Below are 21,579 nucleotides of genomic sequence, written 5' to 3'. Positions count from 1 at the left end.
AGAGAATATGCTGGGGACTGGCTGGTCCCTGAGGGTGCCTGGGCAGCCGGAGCTTCGAGGGGCGGCCACTCGTGGGCAGGTAGCCAGGTGTGCAGGTAGCCCCACCTGCAAACTCACCCATTTGTTCCTGTTGCTCCGACTGCTGTGAGACTCTGTTTGTTCCAGGTCTGATTGTCAAGCTGTGGCAGGCACTGCACTGGTCTGACCCCTCTTTGACACAAACATTTCAGCCACAGCTATGTGTGACCTGAGACCCTCTCTACCCTCAGTTTTGACCTGCCTGGCCTGATCGCAGGGCCAGGGCTGTCTGAGTCATTCCTGAGGACATGCCAGCCATGAGGGCGAGGGCTGGACACTCCCCAGCTTCCAGTCACCAAGCCAGCCCTCACATGGGCAGCTCTCCCAAGAGAGCAGCCCACCACCCCCGGTTGATCCTTCCCTGGGTAGCAGGCCTCCCAGGCTCCCCTCAAGCCAGGCAGTGCCCATTCTAGGGCATCTGATAAGCCAACAGACCTTTCCTCACTGTAGAGGCATATGGGGGAGCTGGTTCCTCAGAAAAGGGGAACAGGACTCCTGGGGTAAGTGGGCAGACCCTCTGCCACCTTGTCCATCTGCTGGTGCATGCCAGCCCACCCCTACAGCTGACTGGACTGGTCCTCCAGAGCCTGCCCTCTGAGGCCCTGGCTCAGCAGCTGGGCCTGAGCTGCGATGGACTTGGAAGTGTCAGTCAAGTGGGACAGGCTGACCGGGAAAGACAGGGAGACTGAGGGATGAACAGAAGCCCAGAGGAGGCGGCGATGACTCACCTCCGGTATTTACCAGGCACCTACTGAATTCCCAGCCTAGCTCAGCTCCAGCGTGGGGGCACTCAAAGGGCGGAAGGTGTGGCCCCTGCCCAGGGGGCTTCTAGTCTGATCCGAAGGCGTGTGAACCTACTGAGCAACCCATGAGCACCTTACACCCTGGGCTGAGTGCTCTGCCTGGCCCCCACCTCTGCATTCCTCACAGCTATCCGGAGCCTGAGGAAGGGCTGCTTCTGCCCTAGGGTGTGGGCATCCTGAGCTTTGAGGCTGACTCATTCATCGATGTGAGTCCAGGCACAGAGGAGACGTTAGCAAGTGATGAGTGGGCAACTAGAGAGAGGATGGATGGACAGGTGAACAGATAAACAAGTGGATGGATGATGGATGGATCGAGGATGCGTGGTGATAGGTGGGTGGGTGGATGGAGGGAGGGAGGGATGGACGGACGGACAGATGGACGGATGGGTGGACAGATGGACGGGCGGACAGTCGGATGGAAGGATGGATGGATGGATGGGTGGGTGGGTGGGTGGAGTAGGTGGGTAAGTAGATGGGTGGGTGGATGGCCTGGTGGGTGGATGGACGGACAGATGGATGGGCAGGTGGACGGATGGACATACATATGGATGGACAGATGGATGGATGAGTAGGTGGGTGGGTGGATGACCTGGTGGGTGGGTGGACGGGCAGATGGACGGATGGACATACGTATGGATGGACAGATGGATGGATGAGTAGACGATTGATGGTGATGGGTGGGTGGGTGGGTGGATAGATGGACAGATGGACCACCTTTCCTTCAGTTATTTGCACAAATGTTATCTTCCCCATAGATGGTCTTTACCAGTCTATTTACCACTGAAGTTCTCAACCACTGGTTTTCCTCTGCTTTATTTTTTCTCCTCAGTCATTTTAATAATTTATTTTACTTATTTCTTATAGCAATGACTGTGAGGTTGGCTAAGAAGTGAGTGAATGGATGGGGTTGGCCTGAAAGAATGGGGTGGGGGCCCACAGATTCCGGTTATATAAGGAGCCAAGAGCCCCTCTTTTCTCCCACAGACCAGACGGAAGGGAGACGAGGTCTCTTGGCCTCCTCAAGGGCCCAAGAGGAAGGGACAGAGAGGAAGCTGAGCACTGTCTGGGCTGTGGTCTTCCTGGCCTGATGCCCACATCCTGTGCTCCAGCTGTGCTTGCAGGGCCAGCCTCCCAAAGCCCTGCGTGTCCACACACACACACACACACAGAGTGGACGCACCCTATTTGTCCCCTCTGCGGTCATAGCTAGACAGGCAGCCCCATGACACTGTAGTTCTGCCACTGAACCACTCACTGCCCTCAGCAGTGGGGCACAGGCATGAAATGGGGTGGATGTCTCCTTCCTGGAGTTCCAGAAAGCTCCAGAGAAGGTGGCTAGAAGGGAGGGGAATAAGCCCTGAGCTGGAAACCTGGCTCCGCATCCCGACTCAGCCCCTGGGTCGCCGTGCGGCCTCCCTGGCCTCCACCTGTCCTGTGTGGCCCCCTCCCAGCACTGACTGGAGGGCTGGAGATGATGCTGGGAGGTTACTGCGGCACATAGTGGTGGCCAGCTGCAGGGGACTTGAGGGGCCAGAGACTGGGGCCCTGTCGGACAGGACGCAGGTAAGAGGCGTCACTGCATGGAGGGCTGTCCCCCCGTCCCTTCCCTTTCCAGTCCCCGCTCCCCAGGCCAGGGCCACACACAAGGGTCCCATGGACACAGGGTCCTGGGCTGTCAAAGGTCCCAGTGGTCATTTTAGAAGAGGGGGGCTGCAGCTTCAGAACCATGGGGTGCTGCCTTGGGAAGGGGAGCCACCAAGTCCCCGGGAGTAGACTTGGTTTTGGGGGGGTGCAGGGTAGAGAGGGTGAAGACAGCTTTACTGGGGGAGGTGGTCAGGGGTGTGAGTCTGGGTGGCCATCCTGTTGTGACTACCCTTAATTGGGGTGGTGGATGGTCCCCTATGACTCTGTTGTCCCTGAGGGCTCTCGGTGGCCACTGCCTAGTACTTGGGGTCAGCCCAGTGACCATGGGTGGTGACCACCCTCCAGGGCTGGCCCTGTCACCCTTCAGCATGTCCCTGCCATCCTCCAACAAGGAGTGGGGAGAGCTGTATTTTAAAGGTGACATCCCTGAGGACCAGGGTGGGTGAACAGCCACCCAACCCGTCGCTCCTTCCCAAACAGCACTGTATGTTCCATGCCACCCTCCCCACCTGAATCTGGACCTCAGGCTCCTCAGAGGTGCTGGCAGGAGCTGAGCTGGGTCACAGCAGGCCTCCTCTCACTGGGGCCCACAACACCCAGCAAAGTTCTCTCTGGGTCATCATCCTCCTCCTTGCAGTGGTGACACAGTGGGTCAGAGGGTGCCAGCAAGTGACCGTCCAGGGGACAGAGGCCTGACAGGGAAGGTCCAGGCCCCTGCTGGAGCCACAATCTCCCGGACACGGCCTCTCCCCAAAAGGAAGTCCATGTGAGTGCGGCCCCATCCTGTGGGGCGCCTGCCCCCGCCAACTGTAGCAAAGGGGATGCAGGTACTAAAAATAAAGCCACAGAGGAGCAGAGGACAGCCAGAGTTGCTCCTGTCAGCTGCCCGACTGTCCTTGTCCCCCGGATGGTGCGTGGGAGCCGACGAGCGCCTGCAGCTATCTGCCACACCCACCCAGGAAGGCACTGCCCCAACGCCTCCCCCAGCACTCAGCTCTTCCTCAGACCCCTTATCCCAGACCCCTGGTCCCTGCCTCACAGTGGCTCAGCCATGGACACACCCAGTCACTCAGTCACTCATTTATTCACCGACTCACTCACTCATTAATTCACTCCCTCACCCATTCACTCACTCATTCATTCATTCACTCACTCATTCATTCAGCAACTTCAGACTGCCTACGCTGGGCCCTGGGAGGTGGGCAGCAGTGAACATATCCTCGTGGGTCCGACAGCCCCTCGGGGCAGCAGACACAGACAAGCAAACAAGGAATGAAAAGGCCACTGCAGACGGTACTACCCTCTGATAAATACCACAGGCCACAAGGACACAGATCAATGGGTGGCACCCTGAGCTGAGGTGATGGGTGGGGAACGAACATGGGTGCAAGACCCAAGTGGTGCTGACCGTGAAGTGTTCCTGGCACAGAGGTAAGAGCAAAGCCACCGACGGTCGGAGGGCGGGGAGGTGGGGGGGTAGGTCCCTGCGGCAGCGGGTGGGGGGGCAGGCTGCAGCCAGAGGGTGCAGTTCTCCTGGGCCATGGTGCCTGGATTTTACTGTCAGGGTGTCTGGGAGTCATGGAGGGTTGAGAGCAGGGAGGGGCCTGATCTGACACTGGACTGGGATCAGGGGAGACGGACGAGGGGCCCAGAAGGGCTGCTAGGGCCCCTCAAGTGGCCCTTTGGAGGTAGAGGGGGCAGGACGGAGACAGAGGAACAGAGGGACGAGGAAGGACTGCGTGCCCCAGGCTGCACAGACTTGGAGGGTCTTGGGAGCCCCTCCAGTGTTCACATAACTCCCAGAAAACCAAACCCACTGCCGTCGAGTTGATTCCAACTCTTAGTAACCCTATGGTAACTCTTAGTAACCCCTGCCCCTTAGGGTTTCCAAGGAACAGCTAGTGGATTCCAACTGCTGACCTTTTGGTTAGCAGCCGGGCCCTTAACCACTGCGCCTCCGGGGCTCCGTACCCGAAGACACCAGCAGCTGCAGAGCAGGGCCAGGCCGGGTGGGAGTGGTGGGTGTGAAGCCAGGCTGGACGTTCAAGGCTGGGCTGTGACTCAGTGTGAACCTCCGCCTCTGGTCCCTCTCTTATCCCCCAGGCCCCTACCCCCACTCCTGGTCTGGGCCGGGTTCTGGCCCTGCTGGCCTCTCAGAACTGGCCCTACAGGGGCTCAGGCCCTGGGCTTGTGGGGTCCCTGACCTGGAGTCTAATTTACCTGATGCCCTGGTACCGAGTCGCCCCATGTTTTTACCGAACAATCCTCAGGCCAGTCTCCTCACTAAGGGCTCCAGGCGACCCCAGGCAGCTACGGTACGAGGATGGCTGCCCAGCTGCGATCCTGCAGTGCCCTCTTGAGGCCAGTGGGTCACACTGCAGAGGCCCTGGTGTCCAGACCCCGAGTCCTGACAGCGTCCACCAATCCTGAAAGCTCAGGGTGCAAGGAGTCCCTCAGCAGGGGTCTCCTTGGAGAAGCGGGTACAGAAGCATTTTCCAGGCTCTGCTTTCTTTGTGTGTTACCCATGTGTCATGGATTGAATTGTGTCCACCCAAAATAAGTGTCAACTTGGCTAAGCCGTGATTCCCAGCATTGTGTGGTTGTCCTCCATTTTGTGATCTGATGTAATTATTCTCCATTTTGTCCTCTGATGTAATTATCCTCCATTTTGTGATCTGTTGTAATTATCCTCCATTCTGTAATGCACTGTAAATCTTAGCCTCTGTGCCTGTGGTTATGGTCCCATTTAGGAGTCAGCTGTCCATTATGTTAATGAGGCAGGATTAGGCCATGTTTAATGAGGATTAGGGTGGGATTCAGCACCCTTACTTGGGTCCCAGCCCTGATCCAATGTAAGGGGAGCTTCCCTGGGGTGTGGCCTGCATCACCTTTTATCTTACAAGAGATAAAATGAGAGAGAAGCAGCAGAGAGACAGGGACCTCCTACCACCAAGAAAGAAGAGCTGGGAGTGGAGCTCATCTTTGGACCCAGGGTCCCTGTGCTGAGAAAATCCTAGACCCAGGGGAAGATTGATGACAAGGAACTTCCCCCAGAGCCAACAGAGAGAGCGAGCCTTACCCTAGAACTGGCACCCTGAATTCAGATTTCTAGCCTCCTAAACTGAGAGACTAAATTTCTTTTTGTTAAAGCCGTCCACTTGTATTTCTGTTATAGCAGCACCAGGTGACTAAGACATTGTGGAATCCCCACAACCTCCTGGAAGCCGTCCCACTAGAATCCTCATTTCACAGACAGAGAAACTGAGGCCCAGAGGGGTCAGGAGCTTGAAGACTGTGGGCCCCACAAGGCACCCCCACGGCCCCTGTCAGGCCTCACTTTCCTGTGAAGACATGCTGTGGGGGCCATTTTGGCTTTGGCTGGTGTGTGTTCACAGTTCCTGCCAGGACCACCCTTCCCAGGGGCAGTGCAAGGGTGGGGAGGCAGGGGTCGAGGGGCGCTGGGGCAGTCTGTCTGACTGTGCTGTCCTCCACGGGATGGCTGGGATGGCCTCAGTAAGCCTCGTGCTCTGGAGTCCACCACCCCTGTGACACTGGTTGGGTAGGCAGCTCCTGCTCCTACCTGTTGGAGAAACAGGCTCGGAGGGAACTGAGGCAGGAGGAGCCCTGTCCAATCCCAGGTCAAGATGTGACACTGACTGGACTTGAGCCCAGCAGCAGGCCACACCCAAGCTTGATTGTGGGGGGTGGTGCTGACCACAAGCAAGGGTCACCACTCGGCACCAGGGCTGCCCCATCAGATGGGATGTACCCTGCAAGCTGGCTGGGCTAATCAGACATAGAGAGGCTGACCCTCTGAAGGAAGGCTGGGCCTGGGCTCCGAGTTTGTTTAGGGCCGGGCTTCCTGGGTGCAGTGGGCAGGGAAGAGGCTGGGGAGGAGGGGCGAGGCTGGGAGGAGGAAGGCAGGATCTCAGTCGCACCCTGTGTCCCTGTGTGGTGGGCAGAGAGCTTCTCCCTGCACCTGGGCCAGCAGCCGCATACCAGGGCACCGGGCAGCAGGTGGGCAGGTAGGTGTGCCCATGTAGGGGGCAGGAAGGCCCACCTGCTCCCTGGGCAGGAAGGCTGGGGGCAGGAGGGGAGGCATGACAGGCATCATGGGACCCTGGCCACATCCTGACATCTTTGGCACAGGGAGGGCTCCACCTCCCTGGGACTGCATTTGGAAAGGGGGCCTCTCTTCTTGGGACCTGGGGGACAGGCTGACCTGCACCCCAGGTCCAAAGCCAGTGCCTGGGGTAGGCATGGGGAGGGGCGACCCCATGGGCTGGGGTCCAAGACCTTGGGGCAGTGCCTCCGCAAGCATCCTGGCAGGTGGGGGGCTCTGAAGCCAGGTACCTGGTGGGTCAGGGTGTGTGAGGCTGAGGGGGGAGACGGCTGAGGCGTTCTGGCTGTGCCCCCGCTGTTGGAGCAACTGCCTCTGCAGCCTGATTTCCCGCCCCTGCCCCCCAGCCCTAGGAGACCCCAGCCCCAGGGAGGGCCCCCAGCCCAGGGAGACCCTTCATCTTGGCAAGGGAGGGGGGCATACCTGACTTCATGCCTGCATGTGCAGGGACCATTCCGGAGCCTTCTCCTCATTACTGCCTGTGCGAACAGACAAGAAACAGGCCCAGAGAGTCAGGGAACCTGCCCCAGGTCACAGAGCCAGGAGGGAAGACCGGGCTGGGGCCTTGGGCTACAGAGCCTGCCCGTCTTGGCCCCATGCCGGGCTCTCGTGGATGACAGGGGTGCCACAGTCAGCTGGCTGACGCCTTCTGTGATGGCCTCGGGCTAAGGGTGGCCGTGCCCCCCAGCAGGAGCCCCAGAGCCCACCTCTGGGGGTGGCCTGAGAAGAGCTCGGCCAGTGGTCCCAAGGGGCTCCCAGCTCCCCGGCTTCCAGAACACACCGGGGGGGAGGGAGTGATTAAAGGCCTAGGCACCTGCTTATGCAAATCCCCCCCCCGTTTGCTTTCCCCCCCTCCTGGTGGCCCATTTGCCTGGCATCTGGCACGCTGCCCAGTGCCCCTCAGTCCTCAGCAGGGAAGCTGGGGGCTGGGCTTGGGTCCCTCTGAGGGCTGCCTGGGCAACATGGGTGAGGCGGCCACCTTATGCCACTCTGAGTCTGCGGGATGGGGCAGGCCCCAAGTGGGAAGGGGACTGCAGGGGCCCCAGGGGACAGGAGGCTGACCTTCAACACTCCTGCTCAGCTTCTGGGACCCAGGAGCTCTACCTGCCCCGTGGGAGAGAGGATCTGAGGGGGATGTGGGAAGGGCCTGTGGCCTGGGTCTTTGTCTGGCTCTTTACACAGAGGTGGGTGAGGGCCTGAGCACTCTCAGCAGGAGCCAGGCTGGGGGCCACCCACAGGTAGGAGGTGAGGGGGTCCCACCTGTGACCAAAGGCCTGAGGCGCACAGGGCTGGCGAGGACGGTGAAGTCACCCAGGTCAGCCCAGCCCGCAGGTGAGGGTCATGGCTGGAGTCCAGGCCCCCCATACTTTGGGTAGGGGGGTACCTCCAGCCACCCACTTAAGGGGCACGTGATGTGGCCAGGGATGTGCCACTGGGCGACCAGGCCCCCCACCGACCCCCACGTACTCCCCCCACCCCAGCCGCCCCGCCAAGGCCAGTCACCGACTCTGGCCTCCAATACAAAAACCAGCAGGCAAATTTTTGCCAGCTTGGGAGGCCGTATTCAAATCTTGTTCCTCAAGGCCCCCCACAACTGAGTTCCTGAACTGGGAGGGGGTGGGGTGGTGGAATTCGCATCCCCTCCCTGGGGGGGCTTCGAGGGTGCAGAGAGCATGGAGTGACCGCCGGGTGCCAGCCCTGCCAGATGGAGGCGGGGCCCGGGGGTGGTGGCCTGCCTGCACCGCACAGCTCGGCTGGATTTGCATGGGGCCCCGCAGGCCCGGGCACAGCTGGGTTGGCAGGCAGGAAGGACTTCGGCCTTAGCTCACTGCCCAGGCCCATCGTGCCAGCTCAGGCCCTTTCGCGCTGCCCGCTCTCCTGTGTGAACAGGTGGGCCCAAGCTGAGGAACAAAGGGACCCTTAAGAACAGGAGGCCCCAGGAGGGCCACAAAAGGCTTTCTGCTCTGCTCATAAAGAGTCCTGTTCATGGCAGACACTCCCTAGGACACCTGGGCAGTGAGATGGCAGGGCGGGGCTGACCCGGGAGAAGCCGAAAACAGCTCGGTGGGATAGGGGTGCTGCCAGCCACCCCAGGTAAGACACGGGGCATGGTGTCTGCTCCCTGCCCACAGCAGCCTGGTGACCCACAGAACCTAGGGAGCCACGGTCCACCTGGGTTCACGGAGCCTACAGGCCACATAAGGCTCCTGGGCCTCATGGGCCCATAGGCCTTTGGGCTCTCAGGACATCTTGGTCCTGGTGTTCAGGGTTTTGTGCTGCTCCCCAGGCCAGGCCTAAGCTCAGTTCTAGGGGAGCAGATGGAGGCACAGATTCGCCCCCACCACCGAGTTTTGCAGGAAGGGTCAGAGCAAGGCCAGGATGGGGCCGGGCCGTGGTCCTGGGATGGTCAGGCGGCTGGGAGGCAGCAGGCAGTGCAGCCAGGAGGCACGGGGTGCTCCAACTGGTAGGTAGGGGTGGAATCCCACTCTTGCCCCCCAGCAGGTCCCAGGCAACTGCCCCCCCTCCACCCTCCCAGTGTAGGGGGGTAGCTTTCCTGTTACATGGGCTGCTGCGAGATATGAGCAGACCGTCTGGGCAGGGGGCGACTGGCTGGCCGCTCTTTAGACTCTTCTCCCCCATTTGGAGCCCTTGTAGAGCAGCGGTTAAGAGCTACGGCTGCTAATTAAAAAAGTCGGCAATTTGAATCCACCAGCTGCTCCTTGGAAATCCTGTGGGGCAGCTTTACTCTGTCCTATAGGATCACTGTGAGTTGAAATCGACTCAACAGCAATGGTTTTGGCTTTCTGGTTTTTCTCCCTCGTTTGCTGAGGTGCGGCCTGCAGTGGGGGAACTCCTGGGGGGCTGGGTTCTGCTACTGATGTGTTGTGTGACCTCAGGCAGGGGCAACCCCTTCTAGCCTCCTGGGCCCACCGCCTGGGCAACTGGGGCTGGTCTGTGGGGGTGACCTCGCCCCCTCCCTCTACCCACACTTGAGCTATGTCACCTGCCTCACCTCTCACCTGCCCTACCTGCTCTGCCCAGGTGACCTATCCCCATCCAGGGGCCAACTGGAGTGTGGGCTGGAGTGTGCGGTTTAGGGGGAGGAAGGCTGCGAGTCCTGGGCTAAGTTCTCAGGGTCTCCAGCACACCCCCTGTGCAAGCCGCCTGAGTAGACACAGCGACAGGAGCGGCCGGCCTGAGGTGCTCGGGTCGGGGTGAGTGTGGGGCAAGAGCCCGGAGCCCAGCTGCTTGGCTGGCAGCCCATGGGGGCAGGGGTAAGGAGCACTGGCTCCAGCCCCACCCCAGTCAGAGCTGGTGGGTGGGCGGGCTTTCCCCATCCTCACCTGGGCAGGTGAGACTCCGAGTCCTGGGGGTCCTGAGGCACTGCTGACGCTGGGGGGCGAAGCCAATGGTGCAGGTGTCTATCACGGGGCAGAGACACCTTCGTGGGAGTGCCCAGGTCTCTGCCACATCGGCTGGGTCGAGGGCTTCCCTGATGGGAGGGGGCTAGGGCCCCCTCACTCCCTCAGGCATCACTCTGTTCTGCAGAGAGGCACCCATGGAGGGCACCCAGGGCCCCGGTGCCAGCAGCCCCAGGGACGCTGGAGACCGGTGGGGGCCGAGCCTGTGCCGGGGCGAGCTTGACTTTGGTGGGTCTGGGAACAAGCGTGGCAAGGTAAGAGCAGCCACCCCTTGCCCCAGTCACCCCGCCATGCCCTTGAACTGTTCAACCCTCACTTCCTCCCCCAAAAACTTGGGCAGTGCTCAGAGCCCAAACGGGCAGTGTGGGAGCTGGAGTCCCTCTGGGTGTAGGGGCCCTGGAATAACCCCCCCCCCCACACTGCCAGCGCAGAGGGTCTACCTAAGTGGTCAGAGGTGCTGAGGGAACCAGCCCCAGGTGGTCCAGGTGGCCTGGCACAAGGGTGATCAGGACCCTCCTACGATCCAGCACCTCAGGTCTGGAGCAGGGGGGGCTTCGGGGGGATGGGGACTGCCAAGGCTACCCTGCCAGTCAGCGGTCAGCGGCAGAGCCAGCCTGGGCCCTGCCCCCAGAGTCAGGGACCCTTTCCTCCTGCCAGCCGCCCTGGTGCCGACCCCCTAGTGTCATCCCCCCTGGTGTCCAGTCCCCATCTATCCCCTCTGATCCCCCTGGGGCCCCCCCATGCCCAACTGCCCCAAAGCTGCCCAGTTCCTCCCTCGCTCCCGTAGTTTGTGAAGGTGCCCAGTGACGTGGCCCCTGCTGCCCTATTCGACCTCATGCTGGCTGAGTGGCACCTGCCAGCCCCCAACCTGGTAGTGTCCCTGGTGGGCGAGGAGCGGCCTTTCGCCATGAAGCCCTGGCTCAGGGACGTTCTCCGTAAGGGGCTGGTGAAGGCGGCGCAGAGCACAGGTGAGGCCGCATGGGTGGTCTGGGGCCAAGGGTCCCCAGGCAGGAGCACCCCCAGGAGGTGACTCCCAGTGCCGCCTCTCCCTGCGTGGCAATGCGGGTGTGTGTGTGTGGGTGGGTGTGTCTGTTTGCGTGGCTGGGTTGGTCTGTGCGTGGGGGCATGTGTGGGTGCGCGTGTGGGTGGATGGGTGCGTGTACGTGTGCATGCGAGCCAGTAGCCCTGGAAGGTACCGCACAGAGCCAGCGGCCTGAGGGCTCCTACAGGCATAGGGCCACCCCCCAGGAGGATCCTGCTTCTGTCTTGGAGACATCCCCCAGGGGTGGTGCCCACCAGCTTCGGGGAGATGCCCCCTGCCATCTACCCAGCCCCCAACACAAAGGGAGCATGTGGGGGCTGCTCTCCCCCGCCTCCCTCAGGGTCACTAACTGGGTAGGATTCTCAGCTGCTCTGCATGCAGGAAACCGGGGGTAAGGATTGGGGTTCCCAAGCTCCTTGTGTAGAAAAGAGGCTTTCGAGCCTGACGGGGCCAGATGATGTGTCATTGGGAAGGGCACCCCCTTTCCAGTCCATCCCTGTAACTGGATGGGCTGGGACCTGCTCTGTCCCAGGACAGAGCCCACCAGGGACACCCAGCCCCCAGGTGGAAACCCCAGGGGTGGGGGGCACTGCCACTGCACTGAGAAGGTAGAGCTGCCGGCAGCCTGGGCACCTGGGCACCTGGACACCCGGGTACCTGGACACCTGGGCCTTGGTCCTGGATGGACCCGAGCTACTGAGCAGCCTTGGCCAGGGGCCTGCCCTCTTTGGGTGGGCCTCAGTCTCCGCCATCCATGCCACAAGGCCTCCCCAGTACCCAGAACATTCGCTGCTTGCTGGGCCGAGGGGGCAGGGCCATCCTTCGAAGAGGGCGGCAAGCGGGTGGGAGCCTGCCTGGAAGAGGGCCTCAAGCTGCGGAGTGCAGTGACCCCAGCATCTGTTCCCCCCAGGGGCCTGGATTCTCACCAGTGCACTCCAGGTGGGCCTCGCCCGGCACGTGGGGCAGGCTGTGCGGGACCACTTGCTGGCCAGCACATCCGCCAAGGTCCGCGTGGTGGCCATCGGCATCGCCCCGCTGGGCCGGGTCCTGCACCGCCAGCTTCTGGATGCTGCCCAGGTGAGCACCGCCTCAAGCACCGGCTGCCAGGCCACTGTCCGGTGGCCAGTTGGGCCTGGAGGCTGGCCACACCCAGCCACCTGTGGGTGGAGCCTTATTCACCAAACTTTCCTGTTTGCCAGCCTGTCCTGGAGGCTGGGAGACAGCAGTGGACAGACAGACAGATGGACAGAGAGACGGATGGGGGCTTACAGGCTCAGTGGGGTGACAAAGGTGATGGAGACAGGTGCTCTGAAGGACTGAAGTAGGAGGCAAAGCTGTGGAGGCACGACTCTGAGCTGGGGGGAAGGAGGAGGAGCCCAGGAAATGCCGTGTGGCCAGCAGGTGGCAGCGTCGCCTAGGGAAAGCCCCAGGCAGACGTGTGGGCCTGGGACCCAAGGCCCAGCCTCAGGGCAGGAGCCCAAAAGGGCCAGGCTCAGCTCCACCACCCCACCAGCCCCTGCAGCCCTGGGCAAGGGGCTCCGGTCTGTCCTCGTTCATGCCTCGCCAACCCCCCAGCCTGGGGTCTGTCTGAGGCAAGGCCACCAAGGGAGGTCAGCCTGGTCCCTGCAGTCACCATCCTAGAGGAAGCCCCTCCCACCCACACCCACCCTTGGGCCCAGAGCCACGGACAGTCCAAGGGGTAGGGAAACAGGCCTAGGGTGGCCTAGGGCCTCTGGGGCAGGGAGGGGGGTGCCTTGGAGTGGTACTAGTTGCCTTCTGAGGGCGCCACTCGTCTCCCCTATGGGCCCAGGGGGACACCCCAGTTTACTACCCAGAAGACAACGGTGACAGCCAGGGCCCCCTCTGCCGCCTGGACAACAACCACTCACACTTTATCCTGGTGGGGCCGGGTGACCCTGGGGCGTCATCCTGTGGGGCGTCGGATGGCCCCACAGAGCTGCAGCTTCGGCTGGAGAAGTACATCTCGGAGCAGAGGACTGGCTATGGGGGTAAGGCTTCAAGGGAAACACAGAGAAGGCCCAAAGCTGGGGAGAGGGCCCACCAGGCCAGGGGAAGAGGTGGGGCCGGGCAGCTGCATCCCTGAAGCCTCAATCCTACCAAGCCCAGGACCCCTGGCCTCCTGCAGCTCCCATCCCACGGGGGGCACCCTGGCCAGGGCTTCCTGCAGAGCGAGATGAGACCTACAGGTGCACAAGGCCATTTCCCTCCACGCTCCAGGAGGTACGCCTCCACCAGAGGGCAGTGCTGCCCAAGGAATGGGCAGTCTCAGGCCAGTGGCAGGTCGGAAACTTTGATTTACCAAGAAAATATTAATTAGTAGCTGATATTTAGGAGCCCTGGTTGTGCAGCGGTTAAGCGGGCGGCTGGTAACTGAAAGCTGATGATTTTTACTCACCCAGTGGCCCTGCAGGAGAAAGACCTAGCAATCTATCCTGGGAAAGATTGTTGTTAGGTGCCGGGGAGTCAGCTCCGACTCAGAGCAACCCCATGTACAGCGGAACGAAACACTGCCCGGTCCTACCCCATCCTCACAGTCCTTTGGCTTGAGCCCATTGTTGCAGCTGCTGTGTCAATCCATCTCGTTGAGGGTCTTCCACTTTTTCACTGACCCTCTACTTTACCAAGCTTGATGTCCTTCTTCAGGGACTGGTCCCTCCTGATAACATGTCCAAAGCGTGTGAGACAAAGTCTCCCCATCCTCGCCTCTAAGAAGCACTCTGGCTGCACTTCTTCCAAGACAGGTTTGTTCGTTCTTCTGGCAGTCCATGGCATATTCAATACTCTTCGCCAACACCATGATTCAAACGCGTCATCTCTTCTTTGGTCTTCCTTAGTCATTGTCCAGCTTTCACACGCGTGTGAGGCAATAGAAAGCATCATGGCTTGGGTCAGGTGTACCTTCGTCCTTAAAGTGACATCTTTGCTTTTGAATACTTTAAAGAGGTCCTTTGCAGCAGATTTGCCCAATGCAACATGTCGTTTGATTTCTTGACTGCTGCGTCCATGGGCGTGATCGTGGATCCAGGTAAAATGAAATCCTTGACAACTTCAATATTTTCACCATTTATCATGAAGTTGCTCATTGGTCCGGTTGTGAGGATTCTGTTTTCTTTATGTTGAGGTGTAATCCACACTGAAGGCTGTGATCTTTGATCTTCATCAGTAAGTGCTTCAAGTCCTCTTCACTCTCAGCAAACAAGGTGGTGTCATCTGCATAACACAAACTGTTAATGAGTCTTCCTCCAATCCTGATGCCCCGTTCTTCTTCATATAGTCCAGCTTCTCGGATAATTTGCTCAGCATACAGATTGAACAAGTATGGTGAAAGGATACAACCCTGACGCACACCTTTCCTGACTTTAAACCAATCAGTATCCCCTTGTTCTGTCTGAACAACTGCCTCTTGATCTATGTAAAGGCTCCTCATGAGCACAATTAAGTGTTCTGGAATTCCCACTCTTCTCAATGTTATCCATAGTTTGTTATGATCCACACAGTCGAATGCCTTTGTATAGTCAATAAAACACAGGTAAACATCCTTCTGATATTCTCTGCTTTCAGCCAGGATCCATCTGACATCAGCAGTGATATCCCTGGTTCCACGTCCTCTTCTGAAACCGGCCTGAATTTTTGGCATTTTCCTGTCGATATACTGTTGCAGCCGTTTTTGAACGATCTTCAGCAGAATTTTGCTTGCGTGTGATTCGGTTGGATCACCTTTCTTGGGAATGGGCATAAATATGGATCTCTTCCAGTCAGTTGGCCAGGAAGCTGTCTTCCAAATTTCTTGGCATAGACGAGTGAGCACCTCCAGCGCTGCCTCTGTGTGTTGAAACATCTCAGTTGGTATTCCATCCATTCCCGGAGCCTTGTTTTTCGCCAATGTCTTCCTTCAGTACCATCGGTTCCTGATCATATGCCACCTCTTGAAATGGTTGAATGTAGACCAAGTCTTTTTGGTATAGTGACTCTGTGTATTCCTTCCATCTTCTTTTGATGCTTCCTGCATCATTTAATAATTTCCCAGTAAAATTCTTCAATAGTGCAACTTGAGGCTTGATGTTTTTCTTCAGTTCTTGTAGTTTAGGAAAGACTGTGCATATTCTTCTCCTTTGGTTTTCCATTGCCAGCTCTCTGCATGTGTCATGATAATACTTTACTTTGTCTTTTCGAGCCATCCTTTGAAATCTTCTGTTCAGCTCTTTTACTTCATCATTTCTTCTTTCAGTTTAGCTACTCTACATTCAAGAACAAGTTTCAGAGCCTCTTCTGACATCCATTTTGGTCTTTTCTTTCTTTCCTGTCTTTTTAATGACCTCTTGCTTTCTTCATGTATGATGTCCTTGATGTCATTCCACAACTCGTCTGGTCTTCTTCGGTCAGTAGTGTTCCATGTGTCAAATCTATTCTTGAGGTGGTCTCTAAATTCAGGTGGGATATACTCAAGGCATGTAGTACTTTGGCTCTCGTGTACTTGTTCTAATTTTCTTCAGTTTCATCTTGAACTTACACATGAGCAATTGATGATCTGACTGATGATACTGAGCTTTTCCATTGTCTTTTTCCACAGATGTAGTCAATTTGATTCCTGTATATTCCATCTGGTGAGATTCACTTGTATGCTCACTGTTTATGTTGTTGAAAAAAGCTATTTGCAATGAAGAATTCATTGGTCTTGCAAAATTCTATCATGTGATCTCCGGCATCATTTCTATCATCAAGGCCATGTTTTCCAATTACTGATCCTCCTTTTTTGTTTCCAATTTTCTCATTCCAATCACCAGTAATTATCAATGCATCCTGATTGCATGTTTGATCGATTTCAGACTGCAGAAGTTGGTAAAAATCTTCAATTTCTTCATCTTTGGCCTTAGTGGTTGGTGTGTAAATTTGAATAATAGTTGTATTAACTGGTCTATCCATACTGGTAGGCGTATGGATATTATCCTATCACTGACAGTATTGTACTTCAGGATAGATCTTGAAATGTTCTTTTTGATGATGAATGCAACACCATTCCTCTTTGTGTTGTCATTCCCAGCATAGTAGACCATATGATTGTCTGATTCAAAATGGCTAATATCAGTCCATTTCAGCTCACTAATGCCTAGGATATTGATGTTTATGTGTTCCATTTCATTTCTGATGACTTCCAATTTTCCTAGATGCATACTTCATACGTCCCATGTTCCAGTTATTAATGGATGTTTGCAGCTGTTTCTTCTCATTTTGAGTCGTGCCACATCAGCAAACAAAGGTCCCGAAAGCTTTACTCCATCCACGTCATTAAGGTCGGCTCTACTTTGAGGAGGCAGCTCTTCCCCAGTCATCTTTTGAGTGCCTTCCAACCTGGGGGGCTCATCTTCCAGCACTGTATCAGACAATGTTCCGCCGCTATTCATAAGGTTTTCACTGGCTAATGCTTTTCAGAAGTAGACTGCAGGGTCCTTCTTCCTAGTCTGTCTTAGTCTGGAAATTCAGCTGAAACCTGTCCACCTTGGGTGTACTGCTAGTATTTGAAATACTGGTAGCAAAGCTTCTAGTTTCACGGCAACATGCAAGCCACTGCAGTACAACAAACTGACAGACACGTGGTGGTGGGAAAGTTTACAGCCTAGGAAACCCCATGGGGCAGTTCTGCTCTGTCAGATGGGGTCACTATGAGTTGGAATTGACTCGATGGCACATAACAACTAACATTTATTTTAAAAATATACTACTGCTTATAATACATATAAACAAAAAACTTTAAAAAATGATAACACAATCACCCCAAAACCGAACATGTTGCTATGGAATCATTTCCCAGTCATAGTGACCCTTCAGTACAGAGCAGAACTGCCCCATAAGGTTCCCAAGGAGCAGCTGGTGGATTCGAACTGCTGATCTTCTGGTTAGCAGCCGGGCTTTTAATCACTGTGCCACCAGGGCTCCGACACAATCAGAGTCCTGTTTACATCAGTTAACACTTTGGCACGATTTGCTGCTCTGGTTTGCTGGACCCTGGCTGTCCCAGGGTAGTCCTAGCTTATGCCCACGGCTTAATCAGGGGATGCCTTTAGATGTTAAAGGGGACCTTGCCTGGGAATAAGTTTTCTAAGACTTGCTGCCTGCTTGGGGTTCGAAGTCTCTAGGCAGTTTTCCAGAGACCCTGGCAGATGGGGGTGTCTCTGGGGGCTCACATACGGAAGCCTCATTTCCGGCCTGTGCTTGGGCGCCAAAAACCAGTCGTCACTGAGTCGACTCCAGATCCTAGCGCCCACATCTCTCAGAGTAGAACTGAGCACCGTAGAGTTTTTTGTTTTTTTTTTCCTCATAGCGCCACTGGGTTGGGTTCAAACCACCAACTTCTCTTTTTATTTATTTATTTATATTGTGCTTTAGGTGAAAGTTTACAACTCAAGTTAGTTCCTCATACAAAAATTTATACACACACTGTTATGTAACCCTAGTTGCTATCCCTGTAATGTAACAACACACTCCTCCTTTTCACCCTGGATCTCCCGTGTCCGTCCAACCAGCTCTTGTCCCTTCCTGCCTTCTCATCTAACCTGCAGACAGGAGCTGCCCATTTAGTCTCATGTATCTACTTGAATTAAGAAGCACACTCTTCACGAGTATCATTTTATGTCTTGTAGTCCAGTGTAATCTTTGTCTGAAGAGTTGGCTTCAGGAATGCTTTTAGTTCTGGGTTAACAGAGAGACTGGGGGCCATGTCTTCTGGGGTTCCTCCAGTCTGTCAGACCATTAAGTCTAGTCTTTTTACTAGAATTTGAGTTTTACACCCCACTTTTCTCCTGCTGTGACAGGGACTTTCTGTTTCGTTCCCTGTCGGGGTGGTCATTAGTGGTTGCCAGGTACCATCTAGTTCTCCTGGTCTCGTACTGATGGAGTCTCCGGTTTATGTGGCCCCTTTTGTCTCTTGGCCTAATATTTTCCTTGTGTCTTTGGTGTTCTTCATTCTTCTTCGCTCCAGGTAGGTTGGGACCAACTGATGCATCTTAGATGGCGGTTTGCAAGCTTTTAAGACCCCAGACACCGCTCACCAAAGTGGGATGCAGAACATTTTCTTAATAAACTTTGTTATTTCAGTTGACCTAGATGTCCCCTGAAACCATGGTCCCCAGGCCCCTGCCCCTGCTACTCTGTCCCTTGAAGTGTTTGGTTGTGTTCAGGAAACTTCTTAGCTTTGGTTTAGTCCAGTGGTACTGACTTCCCCTGAATTGTGTGTTGTCCTTCCCTTCACCTAAGATGCTTGTCTACTGTCTAATTACTGAACACCCCTCTCCCTCCCTCCCTCCCCACCCTTGTAACCATCAAAGAATGTTTTCTTCTGTGTTTAAACCTTTGCTTGTGTTCTTATAATAGTGGTCTCATACAATATTTATCCATTTGCGATTGACTAATTTCACTCAGCATAATGCCTTCCAGATTCATCCATGTTATGAGCTGTTTCGTGGATTCAAAGTTGTTCTTTATCGTTGCGTAGTATTCCATTGTGTGAATATACCATAATCTGTTTATCCATTCATCCCTTGATGGGCACTTAGGTTGTTTCCATCTTTTTCATAATGCGAACAATGCTCCAGTGAATATGGGTATGCCTATGTCTATTCATGAGACAGCTCTTATTTCTCTAGGATATATTCCAAGGAGTGGGATTGCTGGATCTTATGGTGCCCCTATTTCTAGCTCTTTAAGGAAGCACCAAATCGATTTCCAAAGTGGTTGTAGCATTTTACATTCCCACCAGCAGTGTATAAGTGCTCCAGCCTCTCCACAACCTCTCCAACATTTATTGTGTTTTTTGGATTAATGCCAGCCTTGTTGGAGTGAGATGGAATCTCATTGTAGTTTTGATTTGCATTTCTCTAATGGCTAATGATTGTGAGCATTTTCTCATGTATCTGTTAGCTACCTGAATGTCTTCTTTGGTGAAGTGCCTGTTCATATCCTTCGCCCATTTTTAAATTAAGTTATTTGTGTTTTTGTGGTTGAAGTTTTGCAGTATCTTGTGTATTTCAGAGATGAGACCCTATCAGATATGTTGTAGCCAAAAATATTTTCCCAGTCCGTAGGTAATCTTTTTACCCTTTTGGTGAAGTCTTTTGATGAGCATAAGTGTTTGATGTTTAGGAGCTCCCAGTTATCTAGTTTCTCTTTGGTGTTTGTGCATTGTTAGTTGTGTTTTGTATACTGTTTATGCCATGTATTAGGGCTCCTAGCATTGTCCGTATTTTTTTTCCCCATGATCTTTATCATTTTAGATTTTATGTTTAGGTCTTTGATCCATTTTGAGTTAGTTTTGTGCATAGTGTGAGGTATGGGTCTTGTTTCATTTTTCTTGCAGAATGATATCCAGTTATGCCAGCACCATTTGCTAAAGAGACTGTCTTTTTCCCATTTAATGGACTTCGGGCCTTTGTCAAATATCAGCCACTCGTAGATAGTTGAATTTATGTCTGGATTCTCAATTCTGTTCCATTGGTCTATGTATCCATTGTTGTACCAGTACCAGGATGTTTTGACTACTATAGTGGTATAATAGGTTCTAAAATTAGGTAGTGTGAGGCCTCCCACTTTGTTCTTCTTCTTCAGTAATGCTTTACTTATCTGGGGCTTCTTTCCTTTCCACATGAATTTGGTGATTTGTTTTTCCATCTCATTAAAAATGTCATTGGAATTTGGATCGAGATTGCATTGTATCTGTAGATCGCTTTGGGTAGAATTGACACTTTCACAATGTTGAGTCTTCCTATCATGAGCAAGGTATGTTTTTCCACTTATGTAGGTCTATTTGTCTCTCGCAGCAGTGTCTGTAGTTTTCTTTGTATAAGTCTTTTACCTCTCTGGTTAGATTTATTCCTAAGTATTTTATCTTCTTGGGGGCTACTGTAAATGGTATTGATCTGGTGATTTCCTCTTCAGTGTTCTCTTTATTAATGTAGAGGAATCCAGCTGGTTTTTGTATGTTTATCATGTATCCTGATGCTTTGCTGAAATCTTCTATTTTTTTTTTTTTTTCTATTAGCTCCAGTAGTTTTCTTGTGGATTTTTTTGGGTTTTCTATGTATAAGATCATATTATCTGCAAATAGGGATACTTTTACTACTTCCTTATCAACTTGGATGCCCTTTATTTCTTTTTCTAGCCTAATTGTTCTGGCTAGGACCTCCAGCACAATGTCGAATAAGAGTGGTGATAAAGGGCATCCTTGCCTTGTTCCTGATCTCAAGGAGAATGCTTTCAGACTCTCTCCATTTAGGATGGTGTTGGCCTTTGGCTTTGTATAAATGCCCTTTATTATGTTGTGGAGTCTCCCTTCTATTCCTATTTTCCTGAGAGTTTTTATCATGAATGGGTGTCAGACTTTGTCAAATGCCTTTTCTGCATCAGTTGAAAAAATCATGTGATTCTTGTCTTTTGTTTTATTTATGTGGTGGATTACATTGATTGTTTTTCTAGGGTTGAACTATCCCTACATAGATGGTATGAATCCCACTTGGTCATGATGAATCATTTTTTTGATATGTTGTTGAATTCTATTGGCTAGAATTTTGTTGAGGGTTTTTGCATCTATGCTCATGAGGGATATTGGTCTGTAATTTTCTTTTCTTTTTTTTTTTTGTAGTGTCTTCATCTTGCTTTGGTATCAGAGTTATACTGGCTTCATAGAATGAGTTTAGGAGTATTCCGCCCTTTTCTATGCTCTGAAATACCTTTAGTACTAGTGGCGTTAACTCTTCTCTGAAAGTTTGGTAGAATTCTCCAGTGAAGCCATCAGGTCCAGGGCTTTTTTTGTTGGAAGTCTTTAAATTACCTTTTCAATGTCTTCTTTTGTTATAGGTTTATTTAGTTGTTCTACCTCTGTTTGTGTTAGTTTAGGTAGGTAGTGTGTTTCTAGAAATTTGTCCATTTCCTCTAGGTTTTCAAATTTGTTAGAGTACAATTTTTCATAGTATTCTGTTATGATTCTTTCAATTTCAGTCGGGTCTGTTGTGATGTCACCCATCTCATTTCTCGTTCGGGTTATTTGCTTCCTGTCCTGTTTGTCCTTTGTCAGTTTGGCCAATGGTTTATTGATTTTGTTGATCTTTTCCAAGAACCAGCTTTTTGGTCTTGTTGACTCTTTCAAATTGTTTTTATATCCTCTGTTTCATTTAATCCTGCTCTAATTTTTATTATTTCTATTCTTCTGGCGCCTAAGGGCTTCTTTTGCTGCTGTCTTTTTACTTGTTCAAGTTGTACGGTTAATGTTTTAATTTTGGCCCTTTCTTCTTTTTGGATGTGTGCATTTATTGCTATAAATTGACTTCTGAGCACTGCTTTTGCTGTGTCCCAAAGGTCCTCGTAGAATCTGTTTTCATTCTCATTTGATCTGTGAATTTCTTTATTCCATCCTTAATTTGTTCTATAACCCAGTAGTTTTTAAGCAAGGCATTGTTCAGT

The 21,579-nt window shown here is 53.7% G+C and overlaps 1 protein-coding gene across 1 annotated transcript in view; it reads left to right on the top strand.

The window, feature by feature from the left end:
- The first annotated feature begins 10,204 nt into the window (after nucleotides 1-10,204).
- The window catches only part of TRPM5 (transient receptor potential cation channel subfamily M member 5), a 28,273-nt gene continuing 16,898 nt past the window's right edge, over nucleotides 10,205-21,579 (top strand). Inside the window, exons 1-4 of the mRNA XM_064288940.1 lie at nucleotides 10,205-10,321; nucleotides 10,855-11,035; nucleotides 12,020-12,186; nucleotides 12,920-13,118. Coding sequence (XP_064145010.1) covers nucleotides 10,205-10,321; nucleotides 10,855-11,035; nucleotides 12,020-12,186; nucleotides 12,920-13,118 — 664 coding nt within the window. The remainder of the gene's footprint in view (nucleotides 10,322-10,854; nucleotides 11,036-12,019; nucleotides 12,187-12,919; nucleotides 13,119-21,579) is intronic.

Source organism: Loxodonta africana, chromosome 7 (assembly GCF_030014295.1).
Source record: "Loxodonta africana isolate mLoxAfr1 chromosome 7, mLoxAfr1.hap2, whole genome shotgun sequence".
NCBI classification, from domain to species: domain Eukaryota; kingdom Metazoa; phylum Chordata; class Mammalia; order Proboscidea; family Elephantidae; genus Loxodonta; species Loxodonta africana.
The sequence above is the reverse complement of the archived record's forward strand: the minus strand, read 5'-3'. Positions and strand labels throughout refer to the sequence as shown.